This window comes from Sinocyclocheilus anshuiensis, unplaced genomic scaffold, assembly GCF_001515605.1.
Source record: "Sinocyclocheilus anshuiensis isolate Anshui unplaced genomic scaffold, SAMN03320099.WGS_v1.1 scaffold112, whole genome shotgun sequence".
In the NCBI taxonomy this organism is placed as follows: Eukaryota; Metazoa; Chordata; class Actinopteri; order Cypriniformes; family Cyprinidae; genus Sinocyclocheilus; species Sinocyclocheilus anshuiensis.
In genome coordinates this window covers 3,156,390-3,172,407 of record NW_015557175.1, presented here as the reverse complement: position 1 = coordinate 3,172,407, position 16,018 = coordinate 3,156,390, and the positions used below count along the sequence as shown (strand labels likewise).

At 36.3% G+C, this 16,018-nt stretch overlaps 1 protein-coding gene across 1 annotated transcript in view; it reads right to left on the bottom strand.

Annotated features, from left to right (window-relative positions):
• The window catches only part of LOC107678382 (adhesion G-protein coupled receptor D2-like), a 34,972-nt gene extending 19,228 nt beyond the window's left edge, over positions 1–15,744 (bottom strand). The window contains exons 1-3 of the mRNA XM_016473619.1: positions 15,691–15,744; positions 9,946–10,047; positions 8,053–8,287 (exon numbers count right to left, since the gene is read on the bottom strand). Coding sequence (XP_016329105.1) covers positions 8,053–8,287; positions 9,946–10,047; positions 15,691–15,744 — 391 coding nt within the window. The remainder of the gene's footprint in view (positions 1–8,052; positions 8,288–9,945; positions 10,048–15,690) is intronic.
• Between the last annotated feature and the right edge of the window lie 274 nt (positions 15,745–16,018).

The following is a 16,018-nucleotide window of genomic DNA, read 5'->3' as shown; positions in this document are numbered from 1 at the left end:
ATCAAAAAAAAAAAAAAAATATATATATTGAAAATATATAGTGAAAAATGAAAATGTATGAAATGTTATAGGGTGTGATAAGAACGTTTATTGCTTTTTTATTTTATTTATTTATTTATCTATATCTATTTTACATTTTAACTTTTGATACTCCTTTTCAATATTATTAGTAATTCAGTTTTAAATGTTTATTTATTTATTTTCATTTTAAGTTGTTTCCTGTAAAACAGCTTCAGGATCTCTTTGGGCATGCAGGCATTCAGAAAGCCTGCAGAATTCCCCTTTCCACATAACGTATGATTCCCCTGGGCCTCAACAAAAGCTCACAGACCGCAGTGACCACACACTTGCCCCCTGAATGTGGGCTCCGTGCCTCAACCGTTCTCACCACATTGACTCCCACACAGCAGACCGAGTTATGTGCCAAGCAGGGGACTGGGACACCACAGAGAAAACAGGAGGACTAGAGAAAAAGACAAATATAAATGCTATTCACTGAAGAAAACTGAGCTAATTTTGTTGTTGTTGTTGTTGTTCCACTGTTCAGCTGACCTTTAAGAAGAGCCTCTTCGAAATTTGCTTCAAAGCTGTAACACCGACAGCTGGCAGCCATACTGGATAGAGTAACTTAAGTTACAGCAATGAATCCTGGGTCATAAAACGCAGCACTGCTTTGGGCTTAAATGTGTATTACTGCCCTAGAAGAAGGAGGAGAAGTTCATGCATTTTCCAAAGGAAACCCAGAGCAACAGACAACCACAGTGTGAAGAAAAGCTGAGAAGTACCTTTTAAACCCTCACTTTGTCATGGCAAATGCTCAATCACTCACTAAAAAGCTGATTAGTGCTTTTTTAACTGACTCAGACCAAACCCATGCTAGCTAAAGGGGTTCAAATGAAGGATTGGGAAGTTGAAACGCTGGGGAAAATGGTCTAATTTCCCTGTTGAGCAAAAATAAATAAATAAATAACTGATTTATTAACTTAGTAAAAAAACATGTAGCAACAAATCTTTCAAAAAGGCCACAAACAGCTCTGAATAATGTTTTTTTTTAATTAATTCACTTTCAATAAGAGTTTCATATTTTCATTTATATTTACAGCATTTAGCTGTAATATTCAACATCAAGAGATTTGAGTGGGACCTTAAACAACCGAACAACAAATCACGTCTCATCTTCCAATAAGTCCCTCCCTCTTTTTTGTTTGGATCCATCTACATACCGAATGCAGCCAGCTGCTCCTTTTAATCAGCCTTGACCCATCGTGCATAGAGCGAACAAAAGCATACAGGCATTTATCTTCCTTCCCTCAACATTACACTTAAATTCACTGACAAGCCCCTTTCTCTTCCCTTCACATCCACTGTAGCCCACCACCACCATCACTTGTTGCACATTTCCATGGCAACATTAGCTTTCTATCAATGGCATGACAACGTCAAATAGTATCCCGGCCTAGAACAGGAGAGACAAAGGAAGGATGACCTACATGTAGAGAGAGGAAGGAGATCTTCCCAGAAGAACCCACGGGAAGCAACTTCATGATGTGTTTTGTATGTTTTTTGGTTTCACACCCCTGCCATGTGATCTGTGATGAATGAAACACGCTTTTAATCTCATGGAAAGACAGACATGCAACATGAGAGGTCACCTGATCTCAATAGAAGCTGGTGGAAACATTTCCTTCTTTATCTTTCTAAATGTTTAATGCATTCTTAAACTATTTAGTTTGACTTGTCAGCTGTGGAAAGGATTAATGAAACTTGAAATCTATTGAATGAAAGGGGACGCAACCTTAGGGAGTGTGGGGTAAGCTGTCTCATATCTCACAATCTAGCAAACTGTGCATAATTCGAATCGGGCCACGTGAACATATAATTAGAAAGTGTCCATCATATTTTTTGTAAAATTTTAAGGAGCACTAGGGCTTGCTTGCATACTTACTTTTTCATTCATACATTTCATAATTTAAATATTGTTTTTTCAGGTGGATTGGAGGTGCAACTTAGAAATAATAATGCCAGTTTTATTTTTTTAATTAAATGTATTTATTTATTTGTTTATCCTTTTATCTTATTTTTTCATGGGGACCAGTGGTGCAACTTCAAATATTATAATAATAAATGCTAATAATAATGCTATAGTTTATTCAATCTAATTACAGACATTTTTTTTCAAATCCATTTATTTATTTAAATATCTGATTTCTCCAGATGAAAAATAATAATACAATAGTTTAATAGTTAACCTTATTTATTTATTCTTTAATTAAATGATTTAAATATCTTTTCATGTTTTTTTCCAGGTGGATCTATGGTGAAACTTAGAAACAATGATACAACCATTTATTCAATCAAATTATTTACATGCATGTATGTATGTATGTTTTATTCCAGATGGACTGATGGTGCAACTTATAAATAATAATTCCATAGCTCATTATTCAATCTAATAATGCTACTTTACTTAATATAATAATTATTTAGTTTATATTAATTATTCTTTAATCATTTAAATATCTTTTTTTTTTTTTGCCATGTGGTGCAACTAATGCCATAGTTTATTAAGTTAAATAAAGGACATTTATTGATTATGTTTGGATGAAAAATGATTTAATTTCAGTTGATATCAGACATCAGGAAATATACTTAGCCACATTAGCTTTAGTTTCACTGGACAAGTAAAAACCTTAGCCCTGTGTGTAGATGGCGACAGAACTACTAGGAATGTAATTTTACAGTGCAGAAGCAATTAAAGGGGTGCTTCAGTGGTTTTTTTCTAGGCTTGATTGTGTTTATGGGGTGCAGTCTAACATGTGTTAATGCTTCGTTTTTTTAAAAACGCATTATTTTTCACATAATTTACCACCACTCTGTCCCTTCTCTGAGAAATGCGCTGATCATTTCCTTCTTTTATGAAGCCCCCCCCTCAGAAATAGGCGATGGGCTCTGATTGGTTAGCTAGCCCAGTGTGTTGTGATTGGCTAAACCGCCTCTAGTGCGTGTCTAAACGTCCAGCCCCTCACCTCAGCGGCATGTGCTCCGGTTGTATTGTAGCTAAACAACGAGTCCGATGGAGAAGCAGAGGATATTATTGAAGAGGATTGTGCAGAACCCGTGCAAGCACAGCTTTTAATGGTAGGCCTATGTTTTTTGTTTGTTATTGTCTTGCAGATATTGTTTATGCTCAAACAGCAACATTACGCACTAACTAACGTTAAAAAAGTGAAATCGCAATGAACCACCCCTTTAAAACCAATATTTACTGCAAAGAACCCTTGGTGTCATAAAACGGACAGAAAGTGGACATCATAAACTATCCTCACTTTTATACAAACTACGACCAAAACAGCACTGTATTATTTGATAAGACTGATATGTGTACATTTTTTTAATCATAAAATAATGGAATGTTCTCTGGTCTACAAACATTCCTATCAGACACTTTGTGTTCAGCATGTTTGTCAAACCCTATCTGACCACAGCAGACACACTTTATGACCGCTCACACTCTCGACCATCGGTCGGGCCCTCTGACGGCCAACAAATCACCATAGAGACGCTCTTTCAGAAGGACTGCCATAAATGCTGAGGGTGTCAGTGGCAAAACAAAGAGGTGTGTGAGAGAAAAAAAATCTGGACCAATCAGAAAATGCTGAAAGGTGTTAGGTATGCTGGGTTTGGACGGTCACATGACCAGTTTGTCCTAACTGACCCCAGACTTCAGACCGTCATAATGAGCCAGTGGGAGGACACATGTTTGATGGGACGGGCTGGAATGGCTTCAGCTCTCATTTTGTGTCAGTGTGTCCTAATGTAAAGAGAATAATCAGAATAGCTTACATTTAATGAATCTGTTTTAATAATAAAGTTTCTCAAAATTGACACTGGTTTTAATTATTAATATATATTTTTAAAAGAAATGTATAAAAAAAACACCTTGCATTTTCATAGGGAAGCTAGTCCCCTATCGTCCACCACTAGCAGCCTTCTGACATACACTGACACCTTGTGGCCACTCAGTGCAGTGCAACGGTACATACATCGCATCTTGCCTTCAAGGAAACCTAAATTTATTTGTACGCATTAAAATCTAGGTATCTCATTGGATTACATCATAGAAAGCATCAAACAAAAAGCAAGTTAATATAGCTGACTAGCTAGCTAACATCAATACGCATGCAGCTTTTGGCATTTGTTATTTGTTATCGTATTGTTTTAATGTATTATCGTAATCGCAAACACACTGGGTTGTAGCGCAAATAGTTTTACTGTTTACTGCACCTTGTTATTCTTCGAGTTATTTACTTATGGCGGCTACTAAACCGGAAATGTAGCACATTCACAGGAAGTAGGCTAGCTTGTGTAAATTGGCCATTAGCCATGGTTGCACAGAGTGGAAGTATAGTAAAGTGCAAGATCAATGTAAGGACTCTATAACATATAACATTAACACTACAGGTAAGTCTATAATAAATAAAGTCCTAAAATAAATATTGTCCTATCCAAACAAACCATACATCAATAGAAAGCTTGTTTATTCAGCTTTCAGATGATGTATAAATCTAAATTTCGAGAAACTGACCCTTATGACTGGTTTTGTGGTGCATGGTCTTATATAATATAATATAATATAATATAATATAATATAATATAATAATACCACAAACCTGAAGAATGTAGAATAACATTGCACTTGATTTTGTGATCAAACTCATGTCACTACAACTGGACCAGTTTTGATAATCGGTTGCAATGCATGATCTGTTCACAAGAGGCCATCGCTGAACAATTGCTCTCTTTACCATCTTTTTTTTTAAATTTATTTATTTTTATTATGCAATAGAAGAACAGCAAATACAATTACAAAGACAAGTAAGAACAAAAGACAATAAGGGTTACAAACAATACTCCAAAGCATACTATGTTAGCTTATAAGACTTACACCATGAAAGAGTCTTACATGCAATAGAATTATTAGAGTTTCTTAAAGAGTTTACATACACATCAAAATCTTTCCTGAAAATAAAAAGTAGGGAGTTTTCTTTGAAAATTTACACGTATGAATGTAAAATTTAGCAAGATATAGCAATAGATTCATAATAAATTTACAGTGAGAAGGGTCCCTCTTTACCATCTTACATGCTGCTTCTGTCACTTGGTTGATGAGTCAGAAACGAAACCTCATTATGACCTTTTTATTTACAACCACAGATGAATTAGTCTGAGCTCTATGTTAATTTCTGAGTTTTATGTTAATCTCATTATAATTACTCACTGCCTTTGGTCTAAAGTGCTGCATCATCAAACATAAGTGAGAAAATGTTGATAGTGTTACTCAGTTGTGCTGTGCTTTTTAATAAATCACATATTATAGATGAAAAATAATGTTATAGTTGAATTTCTCAACTCTGAAAAAAAAAATAACATTACAAGGTTGAAAGTCAGTGCGAAAATGGCTAATGGCTAAAGAGTTTTACAGTTGTTTTACTCATTGTGTTTTCACGTATTGAGACAGACGGCAACTCTCTTTTGATGTGGGCTGAGTGTGATCCAGGTGAGCATGTTTACACTCTCTGCAGGGCTCAGCGTGTGTGGATGGGGTGTGTGCTGTACGTCGCTCTGACGTAATTTGGGGCTCAGTAGGACAAGTCTCAATCATGAAACCTCACAGACCCTTGGAAAGGATGGTTCTAGATGACCACAAGGACCTGAGTATGACTTAATGGACAGAAACAAATAACTTGCCTGCTTCTATATACATAACATTTTGATTTGTAGTTATACTTGCTTTAAAAAGTTCTAAATTCAAACAGTGCTTGCCAAAGATGAATTATGGCCTTAAAAGGCCTCTAGGCATCAGCTTCTTTGGAGGCCCCCTCTTACTCTTATATCTGGTAACTGCATTAAAACCTTTTAATTTTGAGTTTATATCTCAAAATTATGTATTGCATGCAAGTGCTGAAACAAATCTAGTTGAGGTTATGTTGTCTAAAAACGAAATTCTCAATCATTTACTCATCCTCATTTCTCTGGAACATGAAAGAAGATATTTTGGAGAACAAGACAATGTTGGACTTCACCGAATTTCATTGAGAAAAAGAATGTAAATATCTTCTTTTGTGTTCCACGAAAAAGAAAGTCATAAAGGGGGTGAATAAATGATGACAGAAATAACAAGAAAGTGAATTGCAAATATAAGAAAATTTATATTTTTGTAATAAATCTGCAATACTCATCTGGTTACACTACTGGTAACACAGGCTTTGGAATATATGATATTATTTTGAAAGAAATAGCTTTAGCAATTTTGACCCATTTTCCTTCAGTCTTCCTCAGTTATTTTAGCAAATGTTTTGCTGTGCTCACATAACCGAATCTCTCTTGTACATACAGTGGGTATAGAAAAGAATCAGCCCCATTTAAAATAATGACATTTTGTTGCTTTGCAGTCTGAAATGAAGACAGACACAGTTTTTGTTTTATCCAGTTGTATTTACTCAGTGCAACTTATACCATCCAAGTGAAAGATATAACACCAACATGTCAGAAAAAAAAAAGAGAATCACGGAGTGGGAAAAAGGATCAGCCCCTTGTGTCAGTGTTTTGTTGAACCACCTTTTCTTTACTGGAGGAATGCTGTTATTTGGACGGTGAGCTGTATTGGTTTTCCGTCAGACATATCGTTTGGTGTTGAGGCCAAATAATTAAATTTTAGTCTCATCTGCCTCAGAATCCTCACGGTGCGTTTTGGCAAAGTTCAGGGAGTTTTTCTTGCAACTCTCCCATACAAGCCACATTTGTGGAGGATTTGTGATATTGTTGTCACATGCACACAATGACCACTCTTTGTCATAAATTCCTGCGACTGCTTCAGATTTGCTGTAGGTCTCTTGGTCGCCTCTCTGACCAGTTTCCTCCTGACTCTCATCCAGTTTGGAGTGACGTCCTGATCCAGGGAGGGACTGTGTTGTACCAAATACCTTCCACTTCTTAATAATAGACTTCATTGTGCTTCTAGGCATTGATAAAGCCTTTGAAAGTTTTTGGTCTCCATCTCCTGACTTGTGCCTGTCCACAACTTTATCCCAGATATCTTTTGACAGTGCCTTGCCACCCACAGTTGATTGTTTGCTTCAGTTGCACTACCAAGGACTGAAATGCTCCAGAAAAGCTCTTTTCATGCTGAACTAATCAAAATGAACACAGCTGATCACAGTTGAAAGTCAAATGGCTTTCTGTGCCATTGAGAAGGTGATTAGCTACACCTGATTGAGTTTACAAGTCATTTTTAGGAGGGGGTGATCCTTTTTCCAACTCAATTATTTTTTTTTTTTATTCTATTTTTTTCTGACATGTTGGTGTTATATCATTTACTTGGATGTTATAAGTTGCATTGAGTAAATCTATCTATCTATCTATCTATCTATCTATCTATCTATCCAGTATATATGGTACTTACTAATATACTACTGGAATTCTAATCACACAGCCTTGTCTATCTCAGACAGTATATTACAGTTCTTTTGCAGTACATTCCTCTTTTTCTTGCCTCAATGCAGTCGGCTCGACTGATCTTCTGTTAATTTCCCTGAGGCTACAGCAGCCGCAGTTTACATCAAAGGGGGCAATAGAGAACTGGGCCAAACAAATGCACAAGTAGTAAAACTTAACAAGGTGTGAATATCCTCATGTTGCCCTGACCCAAGTGATGCATAACACCGGCCTGTTTGCTGTTTTTGGAATGTGTGCATTTTCTGACCAACTTGGTGTTTTGGGGTTATGTGAGCGACGGCGACTTTGTGTGCGGTAATGTGCGTTAAACGGAGAAAGCTGGAGGTAGGTGCCAGCTCTGGTGGGGGGCAGCAGGCTGATCTGTTTGTAAAGGAAACATCAGGTGTTTGAAGCAACTCTGTCTGTGCTTGCACACGCTGATTTATCTGTGCATTTCAGAATTATGTTCCCGACCTCTTCACCTCAGTGCCATTTGTGTTCTTCCCCCCACTCTGTTCAGGCAATAAAACAAGTGTGTATCTGCACCCCCCTGCCCACCTCCAGAGAGTTTCTCCTGCTCCAGTGTCACCCACAGTTCAACGTCCGTGGACAGACTGCCAGCCTGCGACCCGATGGGGACTGGGGCGTTGGGGGGGTGGGCTCTGCCGAACGGTGCATTCCAGGACAGAGAAAACACCTCTCTCCCATCCCCAACACACGCTTTGTAACTGGAAGCCACAACACAGACGTGAGACTGGTGAGCCGCACGGCTTGATGTGGCAAGATTGATAAGCTGTGAAAGCATGAATCAACAGTGAGAAATGTTAATGGGGTTATTACGCCATTACGCTGATCAATGAGCATTTTAAGAACTTTTCATGACTGATGACGCCATCACTTATCACAGGAGAAATACTTCATTAATGTCACAGGACATTTGATGTTTGGACCCATTGAAGTCTCAGTTGGCTGACGAAAGAGCCAAGGATGGGGCCGATGTCCTAGGAGCCTTTGCCAGGGGTCTCGAGCTGAGAGGGCCTCAGTGGCCTAAAAACCTAAAAACAAGGACTAATGTAATATAGAGGAACTGTTAAAATGTGTGCCAGTGACTTGGCAAAATGTGGAATAAATAAATGATGCTGAAAATGTAGCTTTGCCATCAAAGGAATAAATTACATTTGAAAATTTATTACAGTAGAAAACACCTTTTTAACAATATTTTTGATGAAATAAGCAGCCTAGGTCATGCATTGTGAATGTAATCTGGAACATACTACACCCATCATGTTGTAATTGTCATGTGACCTACCATCATCAGTTGTGTCGCTTCACTGCCATTCACAAATCCTCTCCAGTGGCTTTATGGGATAGTGAAGCGTCTATCGATTGCACACTTTACAATCACAAAGTAGTAGGTCACCCAGGTAGCTTTGGTCTACTGTTTTATGCCTAATATGAATTCTGACATGCTACTTTTCTTGCACAGTTTTTTGCCTACTATATAGGAAGTATGCGATTTTGGATGCAGCCGTTGAGTGAGTTTGAAGCAGGGTTTTCTGGGTTTTCTCAACAAACAATGGGAGACATGGCTGTGTTCGAAAATGTGTTTAAAAGCAGTCATTTCATTTGCAATTCCATTTGGTGCCACTAGTAGTGGAGAAATGACACCAATCATCTTTAAATTCTGAATTTGGCCAATTCTGAACAAATTTGTCAAATGAATCAGCCCTTTTTTAAACATACTTTTTGGTTCTTGTTTTGATTCCTGATTCTTTGTCATAAAAATATTATTTCCAGAGGATAAAGTAAATTAATGCTTGTTGTCACACTTGAATTTAGGGACAAAATGAGGACTGAGTGCAGAGAGGACTCTGTTGAGGACCTGATGTCAGTTGTGGCTTGCATGGATTGCTTCACTTTTTTGTTTTGGAAATTCTTTACTTCTACCTGTACACGAAAGGCTTTCCTAAATTGCATGAAGGAATGCAAAGTCAAGTGATTAAAGGAGCAGAGAGCAGGTGATATTTCAGTGTAAGGGGTACTTAGTATGTGAAGCCTGACTGGAGGAAAAAGATGAAAGGAGAGAAGTGGAGAGAGAGAATTTGCTGCTATCTATCTATCTATCTATCTATCTGTCTGTCTGTCTGTCTGTCTGTCATCTATCTATATATCTGTCTATCTATCTATCTATGTCTGTTGATCATTCTATCTATCTATCTATCTATCTATCTGTCTGTCTGTCTGTCTGTCTATCTGTCTATCTATCTATACATAATACAAGACACGTGTGAGTTTCATGATACGCACAACCAAGGCCTACAACACCACTGTACTGCTGCCTTGCAACTATTACTATTTCCTTCAACAAATGCAAATGCTTTTGCAAATAATATTTCTGTCTTGTGAGATGGGAGTTTAGATGCACAGTGAGAATGGGAGGAGAGGACATACCTGAAACACAAACGCACCACCTTCCTGTGTTAAAGACCTCTCTTGTCCTGTCAGGGGTCTGAATGTGGGATTAAGTCTTTTAGCATACCTGCTTTGTCGCACCTGAATGTGAAAGAAAGGCAGCCATTGTGAAGCCCTGACTCCATCACTTAACTCTCGGCCGTGCCTGGGCCTCTCGGCCCACCTCTGACTGAGCCTCCACCTCCCACCCACAATTAACCACCTAAATCAAACCTCTGCCTGGGGAACTAATTGTTTCTAACCGTGCTTTTGTACAAAAAACATGCTGTTTCCCTGTTGCCCATTCAGAGTGGATTCTCCGGCTCAGCGTGGGTCAGATTGGGAAAGCATACCTCGTTCTGCTCGGTTAAGATGGAGATAAACCAAACCCTTGTAATGATGCCCCTCACCCCAGACCTAATTTCTGCCCTGCTTCCAAAGGCTAGCTGCATTTGAGTATTGTAGCACAGTCAAGGGATAGAAGGGTGTACAAAAACAGAAAGACAAAAAGCAAGGTGCCACACAAGATGATAGTGGCATTTGACCCGTCTTTCATTATGATTTGAATACCTCTGCATTTGTATAGCTGCACGAAAATATTTCTTTGTACTGATAGTCTTATAAAACATTTATTTTATCTTAAAAATAAAAAAACTTTGTAAGAAAAACTATTTTCTAAACTATAATGTGAATAATGTGCATCAAAATAAGACTCATGAGAGTGATTTAAAAAAAAAAAATTATTATACAGCATTTTTCCCCCTTTACTTTTGGCCCTGTGAACTTTTAGAAAATAAAGTCTATTAAAACGCACTCTAACTAGTTTATTTAATTTGTCCACTAAAATTATCTAATTGTATATACAGTACATGACAGAATCTTTTATGCCTTTTTTCCCCCTTCCCTGAATCTTGGGAATGTTTTAACACAGTGTCATTCATTTCCAGCATCTCAAATGTTGCATTTTGTTTATTAATAACATTCTGTGGTAGAAACAACATTTTACACATTTTTCGGATAAAAAGGCTGGCTTATTTGTGATGCTAAAAGTAGTTTTAGCATTATGTGTCCTACATGCACACAAATAATATAAAAAAAAATTCTGCATAATTTGTCAAACTTACAGCTTAATACACAACAAAAAGTGATATAATTACCTTGAAATCATTATGTTTCTTATTTCATCTACTTCATAAAATGTAAAAAAAAAAAGCTTCTTAGGGCCTAAATTGCTTGATATGGTGGAAATTTATTTTTGAAAGGATAAAACAACAAATAAAATTAATTATTTATACATAAAATTAATCTGAAAAAAAAAAAACATGAAAAGATGATGACATGATAAAATATTTCCAATGCAATTTTAATGTGGAACTCGCATAACAAAAAGCCAACAAAAAGTTGAAATCTGTTAGTTTTAATAACATAAAAGTACCAGAAGATGAAGGAACACTTATACCATTATAGGCACAATATTCAAACAATATATGTTATACAGCAGCAGATGGTGCAATGTATTGGGCATTGCAAAGCAATGAGTAAAGCTTTTACTGTGTGCTTTATATTACACAAAATAGCACATGAAACAAGACTGCCAATTTAACAGGAACGTTCAAGCAGAATCTCTTGGGTTAGTGTAAGCTTAGAAAATAGCAATCATTCCTGGATGGATGACTTCTTTAAAAAAAAACAAAAAAACAATGCCAGTTGAACAGAAAACAACACTGTAAGAAGTTTATTTAATACCTAGTGATATCAGCATGCAGGAATATCAGAGATATGCAGCTGGAATGAACAGTATGACTGACAGAGTCTGTCTCTGTGTATTTGAAACAGAGTGTGACAGAAGCACTATACACATGACTGTATGATGGACAGCTAGGCTTTTCTCCGTATCTCACTGCTTCCCACACACACACACACACACACAGTGTGAGACATGGAGACAAAAACACTGTGAGAGGCCGATATTTTTCTGGAATGTTCTTGTCACAGAGGACTGACACATAACCATTGACCATTCAGAGATGTGTGTGTGTACATGCATGTTCATGTTTTCTAGTTCTCCACCTGTGTTTATGTTATCCGGCCAACCACGTCACACACTCTGGCAGCTGTACGGCTTGTCTTGATGCAAAAAAGTTTCAGATCATCTTTTACAGCTGCATGTACACAAAGTTAGAAACCATGAGAGATTGTACACTACAGTGATAGTACCACAATTAAGGGGTGTTGTTAAATGTTTTCATTTTATAAACAATTATGCTGCCACATAATAGAGTTTATTAGCCTAAATAGTTTGTTTATGGTTGGCATGCAATGTAACAATGAAAAATTATGTTATGCACATTCAAGAAAAAGTGCCATCAAAAATGATAATTCTGTCATCATGTTTTAATTTAAACAAATTTAAATAACAAATTTAAAAATGTGTGTGCTTAATTGTATTGAATGTACATTTGCAATGTACTTTCAATCCTGAAAGTATATTTTCAAAAAAACTGTACTTGCAGATATTATAATATTACTGAAATAAAAGTTTATTTTAAAAATGAACTTTGCAATAATGTCAGATTAAAAGTTTGCACTTTAAAGTTTAAGGTTTAATTAAAAATGTTTAATCATTATGTTTTAATAATCTAATTTTGTTGTGCTTTAAATAACTTATTTTGATATGGTCAACATACTAAAGCACATGCAAAGTACTTTATTATAATTTTAACTGTAGAGTTATATTTGATATTACATTTAAAGTAAATATATTTTAAATTTACTAAATTGCAATTCATCATTCCAAATGTGTAATTATACATATATTTAAATTCATGACATGACACGTTTCAATAGAAATTACATTATAGTATATTGTACCATAAATGCATGTCAGTATATTCAGCAATACACTTTAACAATATTTCAAAGACAACTGAAGTAATTGTGAAAATAAATATAAAGATGTATTTAAGTCCTACTTAAGTGGGTCAAAAAACAAAAACACTTTTAAATTGCATTTAATATAAATTTAAACTGTAGTACATTTTCATTCAGTTGCAAATAAATGTAATTAAATGACAGTTTATTATTTTAAAGTATATTATTTCCATAATTTTTTTAAGAATATGTTGGTGTACTTTTTTTTTCACAAGGGCTGCACCCCTTGTCCTGTGTAAACGTGGTAATATAATATGCACATAACAAAAATAGACTTCAGTTGGAAATTCACCATAAATTTATATATATATATATATATTTTTTTTTTAGATAATCAGCGGTGAGAGTTAACCACCGTCTCTCTCTCGTTCACTTTTCTCTCAGTCTCTCTCATTACTCTAGTGTTGGGATGAGTGTGGCCCCTGTGCCGTCACTGTTGGGGGTCCTGTAGTAACTTGCAGAGCTCTCCTCAGTGCACACATACGCACAGGTGACTGGAAACAGGAGCTGAGAGAGTGTCTCTCACTGAGTGTTTAAGTGCTGTCTGCACCGGTGTTCTGTTACCCTGCTCTCTGCCCGACCTCAAACACACACACACACACACACACACACACACACACACACGTCATCAAAGCCACTCTCCATCACTTGCTGTGTGCTGATGTCAGAGCTGGAGAGAGCATTTGATTTGGTGTGTTTAAAGAGACGAGTCTGAAGTAACCGAATGTGTTTCCAAGAAGCCAAATGCTAAGGTTTCTAGTGATCTCACATTTCAAATAGAAAGTTTAAAGTCAACATGAAAAATTCACCCAATTTACTTTCCTAATGCACATTTCCAGTCGATTCCTTGAACGATTCAGCGGTGCATGTTATTTCAAATTAAAAATGCATTTGTAATCTTCAAACATACCCTGATTTTACGTAAGAAGCACGAGCTTCTGAATAACCAATAGCTAAATAGCTACTACAAAACGTGCATTCAGTTGATGGTAGCCATTGACTTCTATATTATGTGAAAAAAATACTATAAAAGTCAATGGCTACCGCCAACTGTTTGGTTACCAACATTCTTCAGAATATATTTTTTTGTGTTCAACAGAAGAAAGAAACTCATGCATGTTTGGAACAGCTTGTGGGTGAGTAAAACATGACAGAATTATCATTTTTGGGTTAACTATGCCTTTAAGTACACTTAATTGGCCTTTTATGTAATATTTTAAAATATACTTTTACAGTTTTTCTCAGTCGCTTTGGTGCATTTCTCAGATCAGAAATGAAATTCTCAAAACTACTTGTTCAACCTACACATCATATAGTCAATTGTCCACATCATAAAAGCAGTTTCTCATTCTTTTGAACAAGTTGCGATTGCTTTGGTACATTCATGCAACTGATTATGTACATTTGTCTGCGGTTTCCTACATTATCAGTTGCTAATGTAATGTTGCTCAAAATGTATTATATAGTTCTCTGTGCAATAGTCTTACCCCTTAAAACATCTAGTCATTAGTTCATCATATAAGTCACTAAATGCAAAATGGTTGATCTAGTTGTCATAAACGGTCAAGCATATTTTCTACACATTTCTATTAGACTTTTTGTAAATTTGCAATGAATTGTGCAGGTGAATCTTGACTTTCACTAATGAAGAGAATGTAGATCAGCTAATGATAAACCAGTTCTCTGAAATAGCTCGAAGGTGCATCACACTTGACTCCAATTCCACATTGCATTGCAAGGGAAGATATTCGTTGTGATGTAGATGAGAATCTGTGGCACGTCAGGAGGTGTAGACAGACTGCAATGCAATTCCTCATACAGTGCTGCAGGCAAAAGTAAAGTTCTGCCTAAGGAGTGTTTCCTGTGTTTGCCTTTCTAATTTTGTATTTTCGCCTTTCTGCCCATATTTATTTTCTGTATCACAATGACATTGTGATGTTTTTTTTGTTGTTGTTGTTTTTTGTCAGACCACTAGTAAAGTGTAACTGTGAATCCTATCCAGTCTCTTTCAATCAATATCCCACGTACAGTAATGTGTAAATTTGTACTTTTGAAATGGATATATGACATACATAAGAAGTGCAGCCTTCTGCATTTCAATACAGTAACTGTCATCCAAACTGTTGCCATAGTTTACATCAGGTAATACTAACAAAGTGCACTGTTATATTGACAATATGACTAAGCATTTTGACTATCTTGTTTGTGAACAATGACTTTTCACTCTGATGGCACTGATATGTTCATTGACATAAATACTTAATTTTGAGAGATGAACTAAAGATTTTGAGTAAGTTACAAGCTTTTGCAGGAAATCCATTGTGTGGTGCTGTTTGTACAAATTGTTTTGAGAAATGCACATACTTATTTGCAAATATTGAGGTTGATTTGAGAAATGCACCAAAGCGACTGACAAAAACTGTTTACATCAGGTAATACTAACAGAGTGCACTGTTATATTGACAACATGACTACGCATTTTTGACTATCTTGTTTGAGAACAATGACATAAGGACTTTTCATTCTGGCACTGATAGGTTCATTGACATATATACTTTTGAGAGATGAACTAAAGATTTTGAGTAAGTTACAGGCTTTTGCAGGTAATTCATTGTGTGGTGCTGTTTGTACAAATTGTTTTGAGAAATGCACATATTTCATTGCAAATATTAAGGATGATTCGAGAAATGCACCAAAGCTATTGAGAAAAACTGTAATGTCTGAAAGTGCAGTACAATTAAGCACACTTATTTTTTTATAAGGACTGTACATCCCTGCTCAGTATTCACACATTCTACAGTTTTCCCGCCTCACCAGCACATCCCCAGCGTCAGGTTTACCTTTGTCTTCAGCTCTGTGTACTAACATTGTGGTTTACGCTAATGCTAAGCTCAGATTTAAACTCTGAGAAAGTCTCTCCTTTCTTGTCTGCTGGGACGAAGCGTGCCTGAGGCAAAGATATCATGTACTTTGCCTAATGTTTACCATGGTAATTCAACAGAACAGTTGGAAAAAAAATCACCTTTCAAGCAAATATCAGAAATGTGGCTGTGACGCAATGTCAGCTAGATTTACTGACATTATCAAATCCATGAAGTTTTAAAGGGGTCATATGATGCTGCTAAAAAGAACCTTATTTTGT